General features: G+C 41.9%; 1 protein-coding gene across 2 annotated transcripts in view; it reads right to left on the reverse strand.

Annotated features, from left to right (window-relative positions):
* Positions 1-18,640, reverse strand: part of DOCK1 (dedicator of cytokinesis 1) — a 546,722-nt gene that overhangs the window by 406,877 nt on the left and 121,205 nt on the right. For both annotated transcript variants that reach the window (XM_037804943.1, XM_037804942.1), the window contains exons 17-21: positions 17,301-17,404; positions 16,725-16,908; positions 11,066-11,163; positions 7,446-7,535; positions 7,017-7,117 (exon numbers count right to left, since the gene is read on the reverse strand). In XM_037804943.1, the coding sequence (XP_037660871.1) occupies positions 7,017-7,117; positions 7,446-7,535; positions 11,066-11,163; positions 16,725-16,908; positions 17,301-17,404 (577 nt within the window). The remainder of the gene's footprint in view (positions 1-7,016; positions 7,118-7,445; positions 7,536-11,065; positions 11,164-16,724; positions 16,909-17,300; positions 17,405-18,640) is intronic.

Below are 18,640 nucleotides of genomic sequence, written 5' to 3' on the forward strand. Positions count from 1 at the left end.
CTAAAACTAGAGTTGTTACACCACAAATAAAAACTTTTAAGCAATTTTTCAAATAGGATACATTCTTATATTTTTAATGAGTTTTCTTAGAATCTTTACTTAAAAGAATAAAACAATATATGAGAATAACATAGGTAGGTACATGAAAAAATTTTAATTTTTTTTACATTTTCTGATAATAGAATATGCAAAAAAGTCTGCATAATCATAATGACCACACTTCTCTTAGAAGCCTTTTATTTGCCAGATGTGCAAATATTTAAAATCTTTTTCATGATAATAAAAGCTTATACAATTTATAACACCCCAAAATTGGTCAGCATTGTTTTTAAATTTTCAATACCACTATGTAAATACTTAAGGAGAGTTGGTACAAATAAATTATATAGTGGCAGATTGATTTTAATTCATACGTTACATTAAGTGTTTAGATCATAGGTGATTTTAAAATTCCTGGGTAAAAGGTTAAGTAAAAAGTATAAGCAAATATCTATTTTTTAGGAATTCAAATTATCAAAAAGTTCAAATAATAAAAGAATTACGCAAATTGTGAGACGGTTAATTAAAAAAAAAAAAAAAAAAACCCAAGAGGCCATATACAGGCACATCACAGAAAAAGTAAATAGAAACACTTGAAACATATTTTAAAAATCTACTTCGTTCATAAATAAAAACATGCAAATTAAAATAACAGTAAGTGAATAATTTGTCTAGTACACTGGAATAAATTGAAAAGACTGAAAACAAGATAGAAGAGATACAGGGAAGAAGGAACACCGCTGGTGGGATAAATGAACACGAAACTTTGTGCAGAGTAAACTGTCAATCTACCAAAATTTAAAAGATGCAAAAAACTTAACACAGGCCATTCCACTTCTAGAAAGGTATTCCACAGACACAATTATGAACATATTTAATGATGTTTATTTCAGCATTGCCTATAATCATAAAATATATAAACAATGTAATGTCTATCATTTGGGAACTGGTCAAATATATTACGAGAAATCCCTACAATAGAATATTGTACAGGTATTAAATAAATGTTTTAAAAGGAGGAGGGGTGTGGCTTCATGAGCCTTAACAAGGAAAAATGGCCAATTATATTGTTGAAAGAAAATGACAGTTATAGCAGGTATATTTTGGGGTTTATCCTCTATTCTATATTCGTTTTCCTTGATATATCTATCTTTATGTCAATTCTACACTGTCTTAATCATCACACTTTATAGTAAGTCTTGAAATCAGGTTTTTCTTCTGAAAAATTATTTTGGATATTCTAGACACTTCGCAGTTTCCATATAAAGTTTCAAATTGTCAAATCCATTTCTTCACAAAAAGAAGCAGCCTGCTCGGATTTTGATTGGGACTGTGTTGAAACTGCAGATCAATCTGGGGAAAATGGACATTTTAGCAATAATTTTATCTCTTGACCCAGAAACATGGTTTATCTCTCCAATTAGGTCCTTCTGCTTTAATTTTTCTTAGCAATATTTTCCACTTTTCAGGGTGGAAGTCTCACATATCTTTCACACAAAATTTATTCCTGGTTTTTCTATGTTTTTTGACAATATGATAAATGGTATTGTTCTTTTAACTTTATCTTCCAATAATGTGTCAAACATGCAATTGACTTTTCTATGTTGACTATAATAGAACTGACTATTCTATATTTGTATCTCAACTTCCGTAAGTTCACATAATACTTCTGGTAAGTATTATTATTATTTGTAGATTTCTTAGGGTTTCCTATGTACCCAGTCTCATTGGTACAAATAAGAAGAGTTTTACTTCTTTCCAATTTTTATACTTTTAATTACGTTTTCTTGCTTTATTGCCCTATTTCCAGTACAATAATTAATAGATGACACTTGCCTTGTTACTGAATTGAGGGGAAAAGCTTTCAGTGTTTCAGCAGAAAGCATGTTAGCTATAAATTTGCTTAGATGACTTTTATTAGATTGAAGACGTTCCTCTCTATTCCTAGTTTGCAGAGAGTTTTCATCATAAATGGATGTTGAATTTTGTCAAATGTATTTCCTACACTATTGAGACTTAAACACAAAAGCACAGGCTACTAGGACAATACTGCCCAACAGAACTTTCTAGAATGATGGGAATCGTGTGCAATCAAGCCGCCCAACACGGCGACCACCAGACACAGGTGACCAGTAAGCACTTGACATGTAGTGACTGCAACTGAGGAACTGAATGTTTAATTTCATTTGATTTAAATTTAAACTTAAATAGTCACATGTGCCTGGGGACTGTCATATTAGACAACACAGACATCGTTATAACTTTGGGACAGAAAAAGATTTTTTAGCCAAGAAACAAAAATGAATAACTATTTTAAAAATGATAAGGTTCCAACAAAATTTAAAATTTCTGCTCAAAAGATAGCATATTGAAAAAGAATAAGCAAACCACAGGCTGGGAGAAAATATTCAAAATTTATATTTAGCAAAAAACTTGCCAGATCTATAAATCCTACAAATCAATAATAAAAAAGCAAATAATGCGATAAAAATGAATCAACATTTCATAAATAACAAGTAAATAAATAGGTGCTCAATATCATTAGCCATCATGTAACAGCAAATTAAAATCACAAATACAACACTTTGCTGCCTATTACAATAGCTAAAAACAAAAAAGTAAGACACTACTAAATGTTGACTAGGATACAGCCTGGCTGGAATGCTCCTGGATATAAAATGGTTCAACCACTTTGGAGAACTATTTGGCAGTTCCTTAATACAGAGAAATACACATGTACCCTTCCACCCAGCAATTCGACTTTTAACTGCATATTCAAGAGAAATGAAAAATGTATGCCCACAAAAAGACTTGTATGAGAATATGTATCGTAGACTTATTCTTAATGGCAGAAAACTTGAAACACCCAGAATATCCATCAACGGAATGGCTAAACAAATTGTGGTCTATTCATACAATGGGATACTTACTTCACAGCAAGAAAGAAGAACAAAATAAAATAATGATGCACATAATGAAACAGATGACTCTCAAAAGCAGAATGTTGAAGGAAAGCAGCCAGACACGAAAGAGCATGTAATGCCATTGCAAAGTTCGGTAACAGGCAAAACAAATCTAGGATAATAAAAATCAGAAGGTGGCTGCTTCTGCAACTCAGAAAGGGCCCAAGGGAACTTTCTGGGGGAGGGGAAGTAGAGGCTGAAGTTCCAGGTTGTATTCTACCATCAAAACCATCAAAACTCCAATCCAAGAATTTTATTACATGTGAACTTTTTTAATTTAAAAAGGCAGAAATAACATGATAATACTAATGTTGATGTAAGCATAGAAAATAAATCCAGAGACTTACAACTGTCAACAGTGGTCATTCTCCATTGTACAGGATTACATATGCAAACTTTCATTTCCTGCAATACATATTTTGGTAATGTTCATTTTTGTTCTTTTTTTTTTGGACATTGAGCACTTGCTATTTGCAAATGCAGTAGTAAGAACAATCAATTTTTAATGCTGCCCAAATTTCTATATTTTCTACCCTCAAGCAAATGCCTTCTAAATCAGAAAAAGAAAAACTAAATTAACTTCAGTAAGTTTCAGTTTTCAGAGATTAGGGCCACACTGTACCTCTCCAAAAAATAGCAGCATACATGTAACCTGTAGAACATTCACCAGAGAGAATATTCAATTTACCAAACTTCTCCAGTTGCCAACTTTTTATGTATTCAACAAGAATTCACTGTGATTTTTAAATAGTGGTGATATTCATAAACACAACCTACTATGGTAGGTTGTGAGCCAGTACAGGCCACAGTGTGAAAGAGGTTGTTATAATACGGCACTTGCAAGAGCAACCGGACTTTGAGCGTCAGGAATGACCAGGGAACAGGCCAAAGAGTCACTATTTTACTGAAAAATCATCAGAAAAAAGCTGCTTGGGTGACCGAGTGGCTGTGAAGTCACTTTTTTTTTTCACTTTTTACAAAAACTTTTTATTTTGAAATTATTACAGATTCACAGGAAGTTGCAAAAAAGTGCATAGGGAAGTCCCAGGTGCCCCTTCACCCAGGTACCCCCAGTGGTTACATCCTCTATAGCTATAATACAATATCAAAAGCAGGGAATTCACACTGCTTTTACACTGATTAGATTACAGAAAACTAGTAACTCAACCTAGTAACAGAAAACTAGTAATTCAACTCCAGTGTGTTCCGAGGATACAAGGTCTATGAAATTCTCCTCCTACAGTCTACCGGCAAATGAGTTTGAGAAACCTATGTCACCATGAGTGTCTCCATACACTTTAGTAGAACATCTAAAATCCTGGCAAAAAGCCTGGTTCACTTAGTTTAACTTATTTACCAAACTTTCTGGACCAAACCCCTTTTTTTCTTCTTTGCACCTATTAACATCCCAACTAACAAATATTCCATAGAACACACTTTGAGAAATCCTCCAACAAAATAAATCAAAGAAAAGGGTAAAACCAAGGAATGATTTGCAGACAACATTGCAGAACCAGAAAATATACCTGTAGTCAAAAGACCGGCTCCATCTGAGCCAGGCCATTGTGCAACTGCACAAAGATCAAGCCTCTTGGCACCAGCTAGACGATGGCCAACCTACAGGGGTATCGATAAGAGGGAGAGAAATCGGAGCCAGTTTTAAAGCAATGAGTGGAAGGAATCCGGTCTTGCTAGTTTTCTGGCACAGCCACCACCAGAGCTGGTGTCTCCCTCCCTCCTCACTGGGACATGCCCTGGCCAATTCCAGGGAGCGCTGACCTCCATGGCCTGCCCACGAGGGGAGCTACCTATGAGAGCTGAGGGAGAAAAGCAACGTCTATGCCTACAAGCATCTTCAGTTTCGTCTCCTGGAGTTCATTGTGAAGAAAGGCTAAGGATAAAAATATTTATCAAATAAAGGGTTAAAAAGACCTCCTGGGCAGGATCTCACGTAAGCCCCTGCCTGCCAAAGCCTTCCAGAGCCTCCTTAGCTGGGGGAGAAGGAGGGAGGCCCTCGGTGAAAACACTTAACCTCACAAGGCCCAAGCAACACTGTGGCCACCAATGCAGAGATCACCTTCCGTGATTCGGTTCAGAACGTACGATCACCACCGTATCTCGAGGTATAAATACTCAGAGCCAGATTGTTAGGAACCATGTAAGGTTACTGGTTCATCAAAACAAGATAAAGATACATATCTTCTGAAAGAAAAATTTCCTTTTCTGCAAATTCCAAAGACTGAATGAAAGGATGCTGATTCTCAACTCAGTCCCATCATAACTAAAAGATGAAACGGTACTTTTTGTTTTTCCCATTGAGTAACTTGCGAAAAAAACAAACAAACAAACCTGTTTTCATTTTACCACTTATGAGAATACATGCACGCACTCTTTCTCCAAGTGACATGCTAAGGCTGATGCCAGCACAGGGACATGTACCGCAGTGTGGTAAGCTGAAGATAATTAATTATTCGAATTTTCTGAAATTCAAGTATGATCTCTAATCTGAGAAGAGCTGTGAGCCAGGTTTCAATAAAGTAGAACTTTAAAAGTGAGCACACTCAGAGGTCATTTTACATTAGTAGCAGTCTCAAAGTCGGTTCCGTAACTCTGAATGGGTTATATTTTGGTTGCTAGAGTGAAACTGCATGACTTGATCCACCCTCCCCAAGGTCTGCAAGGAGCGATCAGAGGTGCCAATCGGTGGGCATTTCCATCTAGTATTGGCTTGGGTGAACCAAACAAGGTAGACAAACATTTACTATCAAGCAAGCACAAAGTACTTGTCACAATTTGTTCTGCATGCTTGAGGACTAAGCAGCACTCTGTCTTCTTAGGGGCTCCACCCACTGCCTTGCAATAAATACGCACGCAAGGCAGACACCCAAGAATCCAGGGACAGGAATGGGTTACAACAAGAGTTGGAGTCAGAAAGCCAAATCCTCTGACCTTGAGTTCATGCCAGCACACAGGCAGGAAAACAGGTTTTGACCTAAGTATGCTAAAGACACTGATGGAGCTCAATTTACCGACACTAAAGATATATTTCTAATGATTACAAATGGAATAGTATTAAGAAATTATTTTAATATTTCTTTTTCATTGCAACTCACACAATAAGAAGTTTGAGTAATTGCCAAAACCCACCATGAGAGAGTAAAATCATCATAATAATTAGAATAATAATGAAAGCCAACATTTGCACAGTGTTTTCTAAATGTAAGGGATTACTGCAAGCACTTGACATGGAATAACATCTAAATTCTCATACAACCCCATGATTATGCCCTTTTTTTGGCTGAAGCCCAGCAATGTCAAGTAACTTGCTCAAGATCATAGAGCTTTTAAGTGACAGAGCTGTCATTCAAACCCAAGCAGACTGGCTGCAGGGCTGTGCTCTTAAAAACATGACAAGGAGCCACACTGACTCAGCCATCACACACCCCCCTCTGGGGTTTTACTAGATCCCTGGAGTGTGTTTGGGGTGAGGGGTTGTGGGGACACGTTGAGAGCTGCTGGGTGAGCAGTTAAGATTCCCCGTTTACCACAGCCTGTGATGCAAAAAAGAAGCCACTGTTTAAAGAGCAAGGAGAGAGATTGAAAAGTACAAAACTGACTTTTATTCAGAAAAGTACAAAACTGACTTTTATTCATACGAAACAGCCAATAACCTCAAAACAGGCACACATCCATTTATTCAATCATCAAATGCTTGTTGGCAGGCACTCCGCATTCATATATCAATTTCATTGAATATAAACTAAAAATTTCAAAGATAAATGGAAAGTGTGGAGGGAACAAAATTTGTTCTGGGGTGTTATGATAATTTATCTCATATCTCCTTTAACAAGATTTCTAAAACTGTTAAGACGGAAACAAGAATAAAAATTATGCCCATAAATTCAGAGTTTTGACGGGGGAAATGGGCAGTCATGAGCAGAACCATATGAAAAGACTCAAGAGCAAACATAAGAAAAAAAAACTTTGTTTTTAAAACAACAAAAAGGAACTTACGTGTAGGCCAGTGTGGCGCTAAAGTGTTTCTTGATGTAGGTTTCCAAAACAGGATTAAAATGCTGAAATTTTCTATCAGCAATTAGTCCAATGATAAACACCTGTCAAGTCAATCAATATTTTCATTAGCAACATAATGTGAGCCATCTTGGAGTCTTCATCTGCATCAGTTTTACCTCCCTGTGAATAAACGGACTCTGGCATTCTCAGACGTAAATTTATTGGCTAGCTCCCCCTTCTTTCCATGGAAATTACATTTTCCTAAGTGGAACTTTACATTAACTGAAACTTTCTACCTCTTGATTCATCTACTTTGATTGGATTTACCACTGAAAATGCTTTCGAGGTTATGGCGATGGAGCCCGACCCTCGGCTGCAGCAGGAAAGAGCATTTACTCTCAGAGCAGATGGAAAGAGAAGGCTCCCTACCAGAGCGTCAAACACCAGCGTGTCAAAAGTCTCGCTCTCGGAGTTCTCCATCATGATGTTGAAGAGGGCATCCAAGGTATCCTGAAGGAACTGTGGAGACACGAGAGGCCAGCACACAGTAATTCACCCCAGCTTTCCCCCCGGATGGAAAAATGACCCTATTTGGCAATACCCCAAATATCCATCTTTTCCCAAATGTTACCTATGAAGCTATCTACTTGAGGGATTTTTTTCAGCCAAAGAATCCACAGGGCAGGAATTTAGGATGAGTGATGGATTCAGAACAAAGATACGGCACCCTGAGCCAAGTAGGGGGTTAGCAGCAGTGGAGATAACCGACGGCCCGCTCCCAGCAGGACCTTTCCAACCCTCTCCCCAAGCCCATCAGTGTGGACAGCAACTCTGGGAAGACTGGATCTGGCTCATTCTGTGACTCCAAGTGCAGAACTGAATAGAGAGTGGGCAGAAGCCAAGTAGCAACAGATGCCAGCTGTGTACAGTCAAGAACATTCTACCTCCCAAAACATCCAGAGATGGAAGAGATGCGTGGTTCTGCATCTCGGGTACACAGCCATGCACCAAGGAACACCTACTTTATTCAACAGTAATTTAGAAATTACTTTAAGGTCTACTAAAACTTACCAAGACATATTGCAGCATAGAATGAGAAAATGTCATGAATTTACTTAAGAAAAAAGAAAATAGGAGACTTCAAAGGTGTGTCACACTTGCAGCTGGCTTTGAATCTCCCCTCCCATCCTCCCCTAAAGGAAATGTGAGATGGACTGAACAATACTATATTGGAAGTAATGAGTTCCCTGTTGGTGGAGGAGTTCAAGAATAGGTGGGATACTAGACAATGGAATATTATTCAGCCATCAAAAGGAATGAAGTATTAATACATATTACAATGATATTTACAATGATAATGATGAGTTTTGATAACATGATGCTAAATGAAAGACTACAGACACAAAAGGCCACATATTATATGATTCCAATTGCATGCCCAGAAAAGGCAAATCTACAGGGACAGTAGACTGGTGGTTGCTTGGGGCTTGGGAGAAGGGGAAATGGGAAGTGATACCCAAGAGGTAGAGTTTCTGTTTGGAGAGATAGGGTGGGTATTTGCATAGCCTGGACTCCTAAGGGATGGCTCAATCAGCTTATTATAAACTGATCCACTTATATACAGCACCCCAAGGACCTTCCAGTCCTCACAGAGGATCCCAAACCCCAGATTACAGAACCAAGCCTCAGAAATCTGCTCCCAAACCAGTGCTCACCACACTGCCTGCCCCCTGCCTCACCTTGTAAAGCAAGCCCAAAGCCTCTCATAGATGTCCCTCAAGAGGGAGGACACCTTCCCAACCTAGTAAGGGACCCAAGAAGGCATAAAATCCTCTTCAAATTCCACTTTGCCACCCTACACCTATTTAACCCCAGACAGTGTCACAAACAAACTGCAGGGGAATGAAGCCATCCCAAACAAGAGGCACTCAGGTCTGGACATCAGGAGCTTATTAATCAACTCAAGTAATTATTTGAGCCTGCACCGCCTTGTTACTTTAGTATGATTTTCCGTCATTTTTAGGTTGTAAAATCCTTGCAAAGGTCAAAACATGATGCCATCTGTTAACAGCTGAACATTCTTGCCAACAGGCTCACCAGGTGCCAAGCCCTGGCTCGCCGCAGTTCCTGCAAAGTCCCTGAAGTCCAGCTCGTCCCACCGAGACAAATGACACGGTGGGCAGCACAGAAACATAACTGCAGAGAGCTGTAGTCTCATTATTTGGCCTGAGAGCCGCAGTGGTGCAGACGGGCATCCTGGAGGCCTCTAAGCCTGGCCCTGATGGTGCTTCTTTGGACGTCCCACCCTCCTTCTAAGACCATCCACTGGACAACCAAAAGCACTGTTATCCTTTTTCATCATGTTGGGAAAGTAGGTCTTTTATTAAATATGTAAGTACCTTTCTCAATCTATAAAGCAATGTCATCTCCCAGTTATAAACATATATACAGAGAGACCTGGAAAAAATGGGATCAAACTGATAACCCACATGCTATCAGTGGGAATCCCTGGCTTGCCGTTAACAGTCTGTGCGGCAGCGGACAAGTCAATTCATGTCTTTAAAAAAGCAGGCAAGACATACAGGCTACACCAGCGAAGGGAAAGAACAAAGTCAGGCAAACTGGGGAAGAGGCTGTCATCCAGTCCTGCGGGTGTGCAGGAAGGAGAGGGAGAAATGGGAAACCGTTTCCAAGTTAAGTGATAGGATCGAACGATATATCAGAACAAGAAAATGGAGAAATACCACAAAGCAAGATGATTCTAGATTTTTCCTGGTCAGTGACAGCAGATCAACAGAAATACAACTAATTCCTGATAATAAAACAGGGACATAAAAATGAAGGAGGACTCAGTTTCACTGTGGGTCTTGCAAAGTTGGTTCACTTTTTCACCCAGTTTCAATCTGAATTAGGGAATTTATGGAACCCCGAGAAGTTTACAATGCAATTAACACTGTCTAAACCACTGGCTGGAAGACAACGATGTAAAAAGATGATGAGAATTTTAAGATTATCGAGTATATGTCTGAACAGTTATACAGTGAATTTAGGAAGTGGCGCAACTGAATTAATTAATATTGAAGTTAACCACATTGCTGGTTAATTAAGGCCATTTAAAGTAATTTATTTTTACAGACATAAGATAGTCTGTTCTGCAAGCACCACTCACAAAGGTTAAGAACAGAGGCAGCCGGGGTCAGACGTGACAGTGGGGCCACATGTGGGACACACCACATGGCAGGGACCAGCTTATCAGCCACCGGCCAGAAAGGAGCAAGCTAAAACCACATTTCCTTATTTACAAGGCAATGTCATTGACACAAATTAAATGGTATCTGACAGGTAAGAAGCCCTTAATCCTGAAGGAAATATCAGAAATGTACTAAATTAGAAAACTTGAGCGTAATCTCAGATCATGCCAGTCGGAGGCCATCTCTTACAGATAAAGACTTCAAGGCTGGGAGGAATGAGAACCTAACATTTCTGCAGAGCCTGACACATGGGAGGCTGAGAAATGAGTACAGGTTGCATGGCAAGGATGGCCTGGGATCTTGCAACCATACCTCTCCAAGGCATGTACACAGGACTTCGGTGGGTACTGAGCCAAGACCAGTGATGATGATGATGGAAAGATAATGAAAGTTATCATGGTAAATAAGTCCTCACTCACTGAGCGCCCGCCATGTGCAACAAACAAGCTATCCTATCTCATTTACCCTTACAACCATCCTACAAAGAGGGCACTGTTACTCTTTTCATTTTACAGCTAGGGAAAGTTAGTCTTAAAGAAGACATAGAACCCATGTTGATTCCATAGCTAGGACCTGTTGGAAGAGGGAAGCCAAGACCGGGTTGATTCCAAAGCCCATTCTTCCCATAGTCAAGCCAGGCTGCCCTCCTAATACCTGGTACGTCAGTATCTTAAAGAAAATGTTTGTCCCAGGGATCATAACCAGAATCCTACACTACCTTTGGAGGCATTGCCTACCTCTGTTAATTTACACAGAGGAACAAAAATTAAAGACCCCACCCTCTGGGATTCGTGTTACCTTGACCACTTCGCCTCCATCAACTTTCATCAATTGCCTCAAGTTCTGCTGCAGCAGGTTGGTGTTGGAACGCCACTTCAAAAGCCCCAGAAGATCCACTGAAAGCAGAAAAAGAAAATCAATTCTTCCCAGCAACAACTTTGTCTCTCTCATCCATGCATCACCTGAGCGACTTTCTATAATTTTTGAACAGAAAAATCAACCCCACTTTGAAAGGTCTGGCATCTAAATATTCTATTACTTCACAGCAAACATACTTAAAACCTAGTAGGGTTGAATTCTTTCCTTCCAACAACATTCACCATGAGATGATTTCCATGCAGCAGCTTTAGCAATGCATTCAGGAGCCTGCCCAAGAAGGACGGGCCTTTGCAATCTGTAGCTTCGGAGCAGCAACAAGCATGGAAGCAGCATGCTCACCCAGAGGGTGCCTTGGCATTTCCTACCAAATTGGTTTTTCCTGTTTCAGAACAAGGCTCTTTGTGAAATATAAAATAACACAAATTCAAATTCTTGCACTGCAAGGTGATGTTTCTGCCAGGGGACAGTCCTCACAGCTGCAATGGCCTGGACAACTCACGCCAGTTCTGGACCAAGCTTCCTGCCCTCCCCCCGGGGCCTGGGCTGGGCGGGCCACACATGGCCCTTATGGCTGCATCTGTTTGTTAATAGAAAAGTTATAGACTGAATGTTTTGGTTTTTAAGGCTCCAAAACTGATTTGCTTTTTAAGGAAACAAGATAAGATAAAAAGATAGAATCCAAAGCATCTCTATGAAAGAAAATATGCCCACACAATTTTCCCTTTCAGTTATCTTAATATCCCGGTACTTGAAAAAAACTCAATTAGCAAACTGCATGTAATTTGCTGTTTATGCTCATCAGGAACCAACTTTGGCTACAGTAATTGTCTGTGAAAGAAAAACTCAGTTAATACTGAAAAGAAAAATGCAATTTTGGCTATAGGGAAACTTTCAGTGAATAGGAGAAGTACATTATAACTGAAGGTTCAAACCACACAAAAGGCATCCATCCAATGAGCACCATGTTCATTCATTTGATGCTCCTCCCAAGTGTTGCAGAAAAAGGGAAGAGTTAAAAGAAGATGAAAAGGAGCAGCGTACCAGAGCATTGTGGCATGCATAAAGCAGCAGGCCCAAGAGGCTTAAATACCAACTGGATCACCCAACAACTATACAGCCTGGAGCAAGTAACTTCACCTCAGTTTTCTCATGTTTTCCAAATTCAGAGTTGAAGCAAGAATGAAATGACACAACGTGTGGGAACCACAAAGCACAAGGCCTGCAGAAAGTACTAACACTAGCAGTAACGCAGAGAGATGAAACAGGATTGAGAAATTTACCTTTTCGTTGCAGAAGATGGCACATTTTGATTTCTAATAGTGCCAGTTTGGATGTATTATGTCCCCTAAAATGCCATGTTCTTTGATGCAATCTTGTGTGGTCAGTCATATTAGTGTTGATTAGGTTGGAACCTTTGGATTAGGTTCTTTCCATGGAGATATGACCCACCCAACTGTAGGTGATTACTCTGATTAGATAATTTCCATGGAGGTGTGGCCCCACCCATTCAGCATGGGCTTTGATTAGTTATTAGAGCACTATATAACAGCAACTGAGAGTGACACTTTGGAGGGGGGGCTGCAGCTGAGAGAGACATTTTGGAGATGGCCATTGAAAGCAGACTTGCTGTCACTTTGTAGATACTAGCCCAGAGTTTACTCTGGAGAAGCTAAGAGAGGACAAAATGCCCCAAGAGCAACATTTTGAAGAATGCCCAGGAGCTGAGAGAAGAGCTGGAACACAACCTGGGATCAGCAGATGTCAGCCACGTGCCTATCCAGCTAACAGGTTTTGCAGATCTTCTGTGATAGTACCCTATTGTTGATGCCTTAGATTGGACACTTTTGTGGCCTTAAGACCATAACTGTATAACCAAATAAACCCCCCCATAAAAGCCAATCCATTTCTGGTGTTTTTCAAAATGGCAGCATTAGCAAACCAGAACACTAACCAAAAGGGAAGCAGTGAGAAAGACTACAGGCTGCCACACTCACTCCTGTTCCTGAGCTAAGGGTGATTTCCACCCCAGGAGAGTTACCAATTAATCATCTGGATCCCATTCATTCAAAATTGGTGGCACTTTAGACATGACTGAGACTGAAACTTACCCCTGTACTATAATTTGAGGAAAGATGCAACTGGGCAAATTAGTAATAGAACACCTTTGAGGAGGGGGGAGCTTGTTTTGAGAAATCAGAGCTTACCAAGCCCCCTCCTGGCTACCAAAGGCAAACTGGGCTCCATTCCTCTGCCCCTCATGTCCTATTGAGTCACTGACATCTCACCCATATTATTCTTTCTTTCATGACTTCTAACTATGTAGTAAGCTAAGTGAGGAGAGGAAGCACAACTTAAAATTCTTTTTATATTCCCCATAGCATCCAGCATAATGCTGAGAACAGAGATGCTTAATACAAACCTTGATGAATAATTTACCCACCATGTTTCCCTAAGTAACAGAATTTGGCAGTAATAATTCAGTTTCAGAAAAATGACTCAAATGAGAATCTGGGACCTGGTACCTCAATGGCAGTTGGGGCCACCCCCTCTTGGAAACACCCGACACACCATCACCCTGAAAAGAGGAGTTGTTGATTGCTGCAGGGCGAAAGCCAAAAGACTCCCCCCTCTACTCCTGCTAAGCCGCATTACAACTGGGGATTTCCTGGTTGCCCAGCAACAGCTGCTGCTGAGACATAGGGTGCTCTCCCCAGTAACAGGGAGGGGACTACCTGCACCTGGTGAGACTCCTGCAGGTGAGAGGAGGGATCAGCCACAGACCCCTGGGAGAGGGATACAGCTTCCTGGTCCAGGTCCTCTTCCATGGTGGCATGAGGGTTAAGAGGGATTTTGTGGATGGGTCTCCCAACCCACCTGTAGTCAGTGCCAAATGACAACTTCCAGACCTGCTTGTGGACCATGACCCATGTACAGGTCAGCGGCTGCCTGCACAGTGAGAACGGCAATACACGCCAGCTCTCATCGGTCTGGAACCCATGGAAAAGGTACAGGGCCAGGTAAACGGGGTGGTGACCCACCTGGAGAGCCCACCAATGCCTTGGGTTCAAGGAGGCCCTGGGGGCTGCAGTCTCTCCCGCTAGCAGGACTCTCGGGGCCACATCCAGAGAGTGACATTTGGCATACGAGGACATCCTCTCCATGGCCCAACCCCCGACAGGTGACCTTCCTGTTGAACACTCACTCCCTGGGCACTAAGCTCACAAACGCACAGTCCATTCCCCACCCAAACAGTGCTTCACCGAACCCAGCTCCCCAGTGTTAGGGGTTGAGTCGTCCCTCCCAAAAAAGACATGGTCAAATCCCAGCCCCTGGTCCTGTGTAGGTGAACTTATTTGTCAACGGCATCTTTGAAGATATGATTAAGATGAGGCCAAACTGGATAGGGCAGGCCTTGGACCAAAGGGCTGGTGTCCTTATAAGGGGAGGACATTTGGACAAAGAGAAAAAGAGATGGCCACGTGGCAGAAGCGGATGTTGAGCTAAGCCACAAGCCTAGGTTGCTGTGACTTGCCAGCCAAGCAGCGGAAGCCAGGAAGAGGCATGGAACAGCTTCTCCATTCAAGACAAAGCGAGATGGCCCTGCCCACATCTTAATTTTGGACTTTGAGCCTCCAGAACCTTAAGACAATAAATTTCTGTCATTTAGGTCAACTAGTCTGTTGTACTTTATTACCGTGGCCCTTGTAGACTAAGATACCAGTGAGGGGTTTTCACGTGCTCACAAGATTACAGAACAACCACACGCTTAGGACCCCTCTTAAAATGCTTTAGACAAACATGATGATGATGGAAACATTAGAGAAAAGTATCCACTTAAAGTGTTTGAGTGACTTATTCCCTGCAAGCCAGGGAGTCTACTCAGGAGACAAGCTGTGGAAAAGCAGCCCAGAGCCACGGAGCAGCCGGAGTGAGTGCAGAAAGCTTTCCAAGCATCTGACACCGGCATGACCTGTCCAAACCCTCAGGGCTCCCACTCAGCTCTGTGCACTTTCCTCTACAATTTTGTGATTTCCAAATGATGGGTTTACTTTTATCCTGGGTTTGTATTCTTAGAGCCCAAACAATGACCAACCTTCCAGCAAATCTAAGCGGTCTGCCACCATGATTTGCACACCACCCCCCCCAGGAACACAATTTATGATCATAAAGGGCATTAGTAATCAAAATCCATATCAGGAAAAAACTGCATTTTCAAGCTGAGTTTCAAGAGAGCATAAAATCACTGTGCTCCGCTGTGACACAGTAACGTTTGGGGGATGGAATTTTTAAACGTAGGGTATGAGCACTGAAGTCTCTGCCTCTTCCAGATGGAGTGACAGCAGCAACAGTGGAGTGCTCTGAAAGAGAAGGACCGTGGAGGGCAAGCGTGTGGCTGGGGAGGCTGCCGATGGTGGAGAAGGAGCTCAGAGTCGTCCGCACAGCCCAGAACGGGGATGCTGGGTGACAGCCTGAGAGAAATCTGCCACCGCAGGACTGCACATCAGTGCGCGTGACTCAGCAGGGGGCCTTCTTTCATCGTGAAGGGGACTCAAGAATGTCAATGAAACCAATTTTTAAAAATAAAGATGTCTGGCAATTATCTCAGCCAGTAGGTGCGAGAAGGAGAGATGCGGGAAGGGTGGGGACCCTGCACCCCATAGTCCACTGCGACCTCACCAACCCCTTCAGGTGGGTGTGGTGGTTTGAAGCTGGATGTACCCCAGAAAAGCATGTTCTTAAAGCTAGTCCATTCCTGGGCGTGTGGAGCCAAGGTAGGTAGGAGCTTTGGACCTTTGGATGAGGTGACTTCTGTTGAGGTGTGACCCACCCCATTTAGGATGGGACTTAATCCTCTTACAGGAGTCTTTATAAACAGAACGAATACAGAGAGAGAGCGCGAGCCACAGAAGAAGGAAGCTGAAATCAAGGAAACCCAGAAGAGAATGGAGAGAGCAGCTGATGCCACCAGGTGCCTTGCCATGTGACAGAGGAGCCAAGGATCACCAGCAGCCAGTCTCTGGAGGAAAGCATTGCCTTGATAATGCTTCAAAACTGTAAGCAAATAAATTCCATTGCTTAAGCTGAACCATTTCATGGTATTGCATTGAGCAGCCTTGGAAAGTAAAACAATGGGACTTATTTCCACATCTACAGACACAGAGAATGGAGTCGAGAGAGGTGACATCTCTATTTAAGGTCATTCCCAAAGTTCTCCCAAAGCTAGGCCTCAAGGACTTTGGTCTGACTCCAAATCTTGGGCTTTTTCCTTTATGCCACACTACCTGCCTTTGGCCAAAAAGCTCTCAAAAAAGTAAACCAATCCTTTATCTCCCTTTAAGTTTAATCCCTATACCAAAATGGAAGTGTGCATTTTAAAGCATGATGGATGCCACCCCCATGTCCTAGCCCAGTGATATCCACACAGGCCTTTCCCAAGGGACATAGGGAATGACTCACAGGCAACGTTCATGCACCCACTGGAGACGCCTCTGCTCATCAAGGAGCACGAAGAAGGTGGGGTTGGGGGAGAGGACCTCCCGGCGTGGCCATGTGTCTCTCTCTCTCTGCCCCAACTCACCATTCTGAGTAAGCTTGGTGGAGCACACCAGCGTGGAAATCTGGAAGGAGTCTTTGCTGATGGTACAGCTTCCAAGACTCTGCATGCTCCTGCCCGTGGCCGAGTGCCCCTTCTCCTCTAACTCCGCCTTTGTCGAGGGCAGGCTCAAGTACGTGGCGGCGTCTTCCAGCTTCTTTGCTTCGGCCTATGGGTTTAATGATGCAATATGTCAAATATGATTCAAACACAGCCATGTGCAATGTTTTCCATCCTTCATTAACCTTAATCTTTTAACTGTCCCAAGGATTGCTTCTTCTATGGCACAAAACAACTCATTTCAGTAATTTCCCTCATTCTCGTGGATTAATTAATGTTTGCAGAGCATTTCTATACAGTGCCTGATATGGTATATCATATCATCATCTCTCATTAGGGAGAGCAAAAGGTCTGGTCATCTGCAATGTTCATTTACATAAATAAATGTAGCCAGAGAGCAGCTTTTTCACAAAGATGGGAAAATGTCAGCTCAGGTCAGGGAACCCAGAAAGGACTGAAGAAAGCAATATTCAGCGATGTTGTACCAATAAAACAGCATACCTTATAGACGATGAGGTCATGCTCTCCATCTCTTAGTGTGGTCCCATCGTATCTCATCAGCTTCACAAAGGCTAGTGCAAATATTTTCTCAGACTTATCTTTAGCTGAAATAAACATCAATAATCACCTTCAATTGCCATTATAACAAAATAATCTTGTACTACAAAAGCTACCTTTATGAAAAAAAAAATTTGATGTTTTCTTGACAGATGTTAAAGAAAAGTAAATTAGTGGAGAAATGGAGACCAGCCTCACCAGGGGGAAGTGACTGGTATCATAAAGGGATCCGCTCACCCCAAATTAATCTGTGACTGCAATGCAACTCCATTCAGAATCTCAACAGGGGTTTTCTCATGAAACTTGAAAACCTGAGTCTAGAGCAACAGGCCAAGAATAAGATGATTTTGAAGATTATGTAGGAAAGCCTGCAATACTAGACACCAAGAGTAACTGTAAAGTGACGGGAATGAAGATGTGAGGTTTTACACAGGGAGAAACACACCAATGGGAATGAGGGGGATCTGGAAGCTGAGGGTGGGGGGTTTACAGAGGGGCCAGGGTGGGCACACAGTCCACAGGGAGGGCAGACCCCACCATCAGGAAAACTGGTGATCACCACGGAAACCATAAAATACGTGGATCCCTGCCTCACACCACACACTAATATAAATTACATGTGGACTAAACACCCGAATGTGAGATTTTCCTTTGGCAAGAAAATTCTTCCGCAGGTGTCTGCAGGTGGGGGTCTCTCCCTCACCTGGTGCAGGTCTCTCCTGAAAAGGCAGCTCCTCAGAAGTGACCACCCTGACTAAAAGAGTAAATTAGTAACCCAGTTGCACTTTGTCCTATGACCAGATCTGGTTTTCTTCATAGCCCTTTTCACTGACAGACAACCAGACATGTGTGTGTGTGTGTGTTTGCATGTGTGTGCTTGTGTGTGTGTCTTTGTGTACATGCACCCTTATCACTGTCAGATTACCAGACGTATATCTGTGCCTCTGTGTATCTGTGTGTGTGTCTGCCTGTCTATCTGTATCTGTGTGTGTGTGTGTGTGTGTGTGTGGAGTCACTGCTGTTTTTCTTGATTGGTTCTGTCCACCAGACTCTAGACTGTAAGAGACTGCATGAGTTACTTCACTGCTATTTCCCCAGTGTGTGAAAAAGTGCCTGACAACAGAAACTCAAGAAGTATTTGTTCTAGTTGGGGAGACAGCCAACAGACAAAGACATTTCAGATCACAAAGAACACAAAATCAGTGGCTTGATAAGAGTGACAGTGGGAAGAGGGTGATCTGCTTGGGTGGCTGGGAAAGGTCTGTCAGGGGAGGAAGGTGGGT

This window comes from Choloepus didactylus, chromosome 15, assembly GCF_015220235.1.
Source record: "Choloepus didactylus isolate mChoDid1 chromosome 15, mChoDid1.pri, whole genome shotgun sequence".
In the NCBI taxonomy this organism is placed as follows: Eukaryota; Metazoa; Chordata; class Mammalia; order Pilosa; family Megalonychidae; genus Choloepus; species Choloepus didactylus.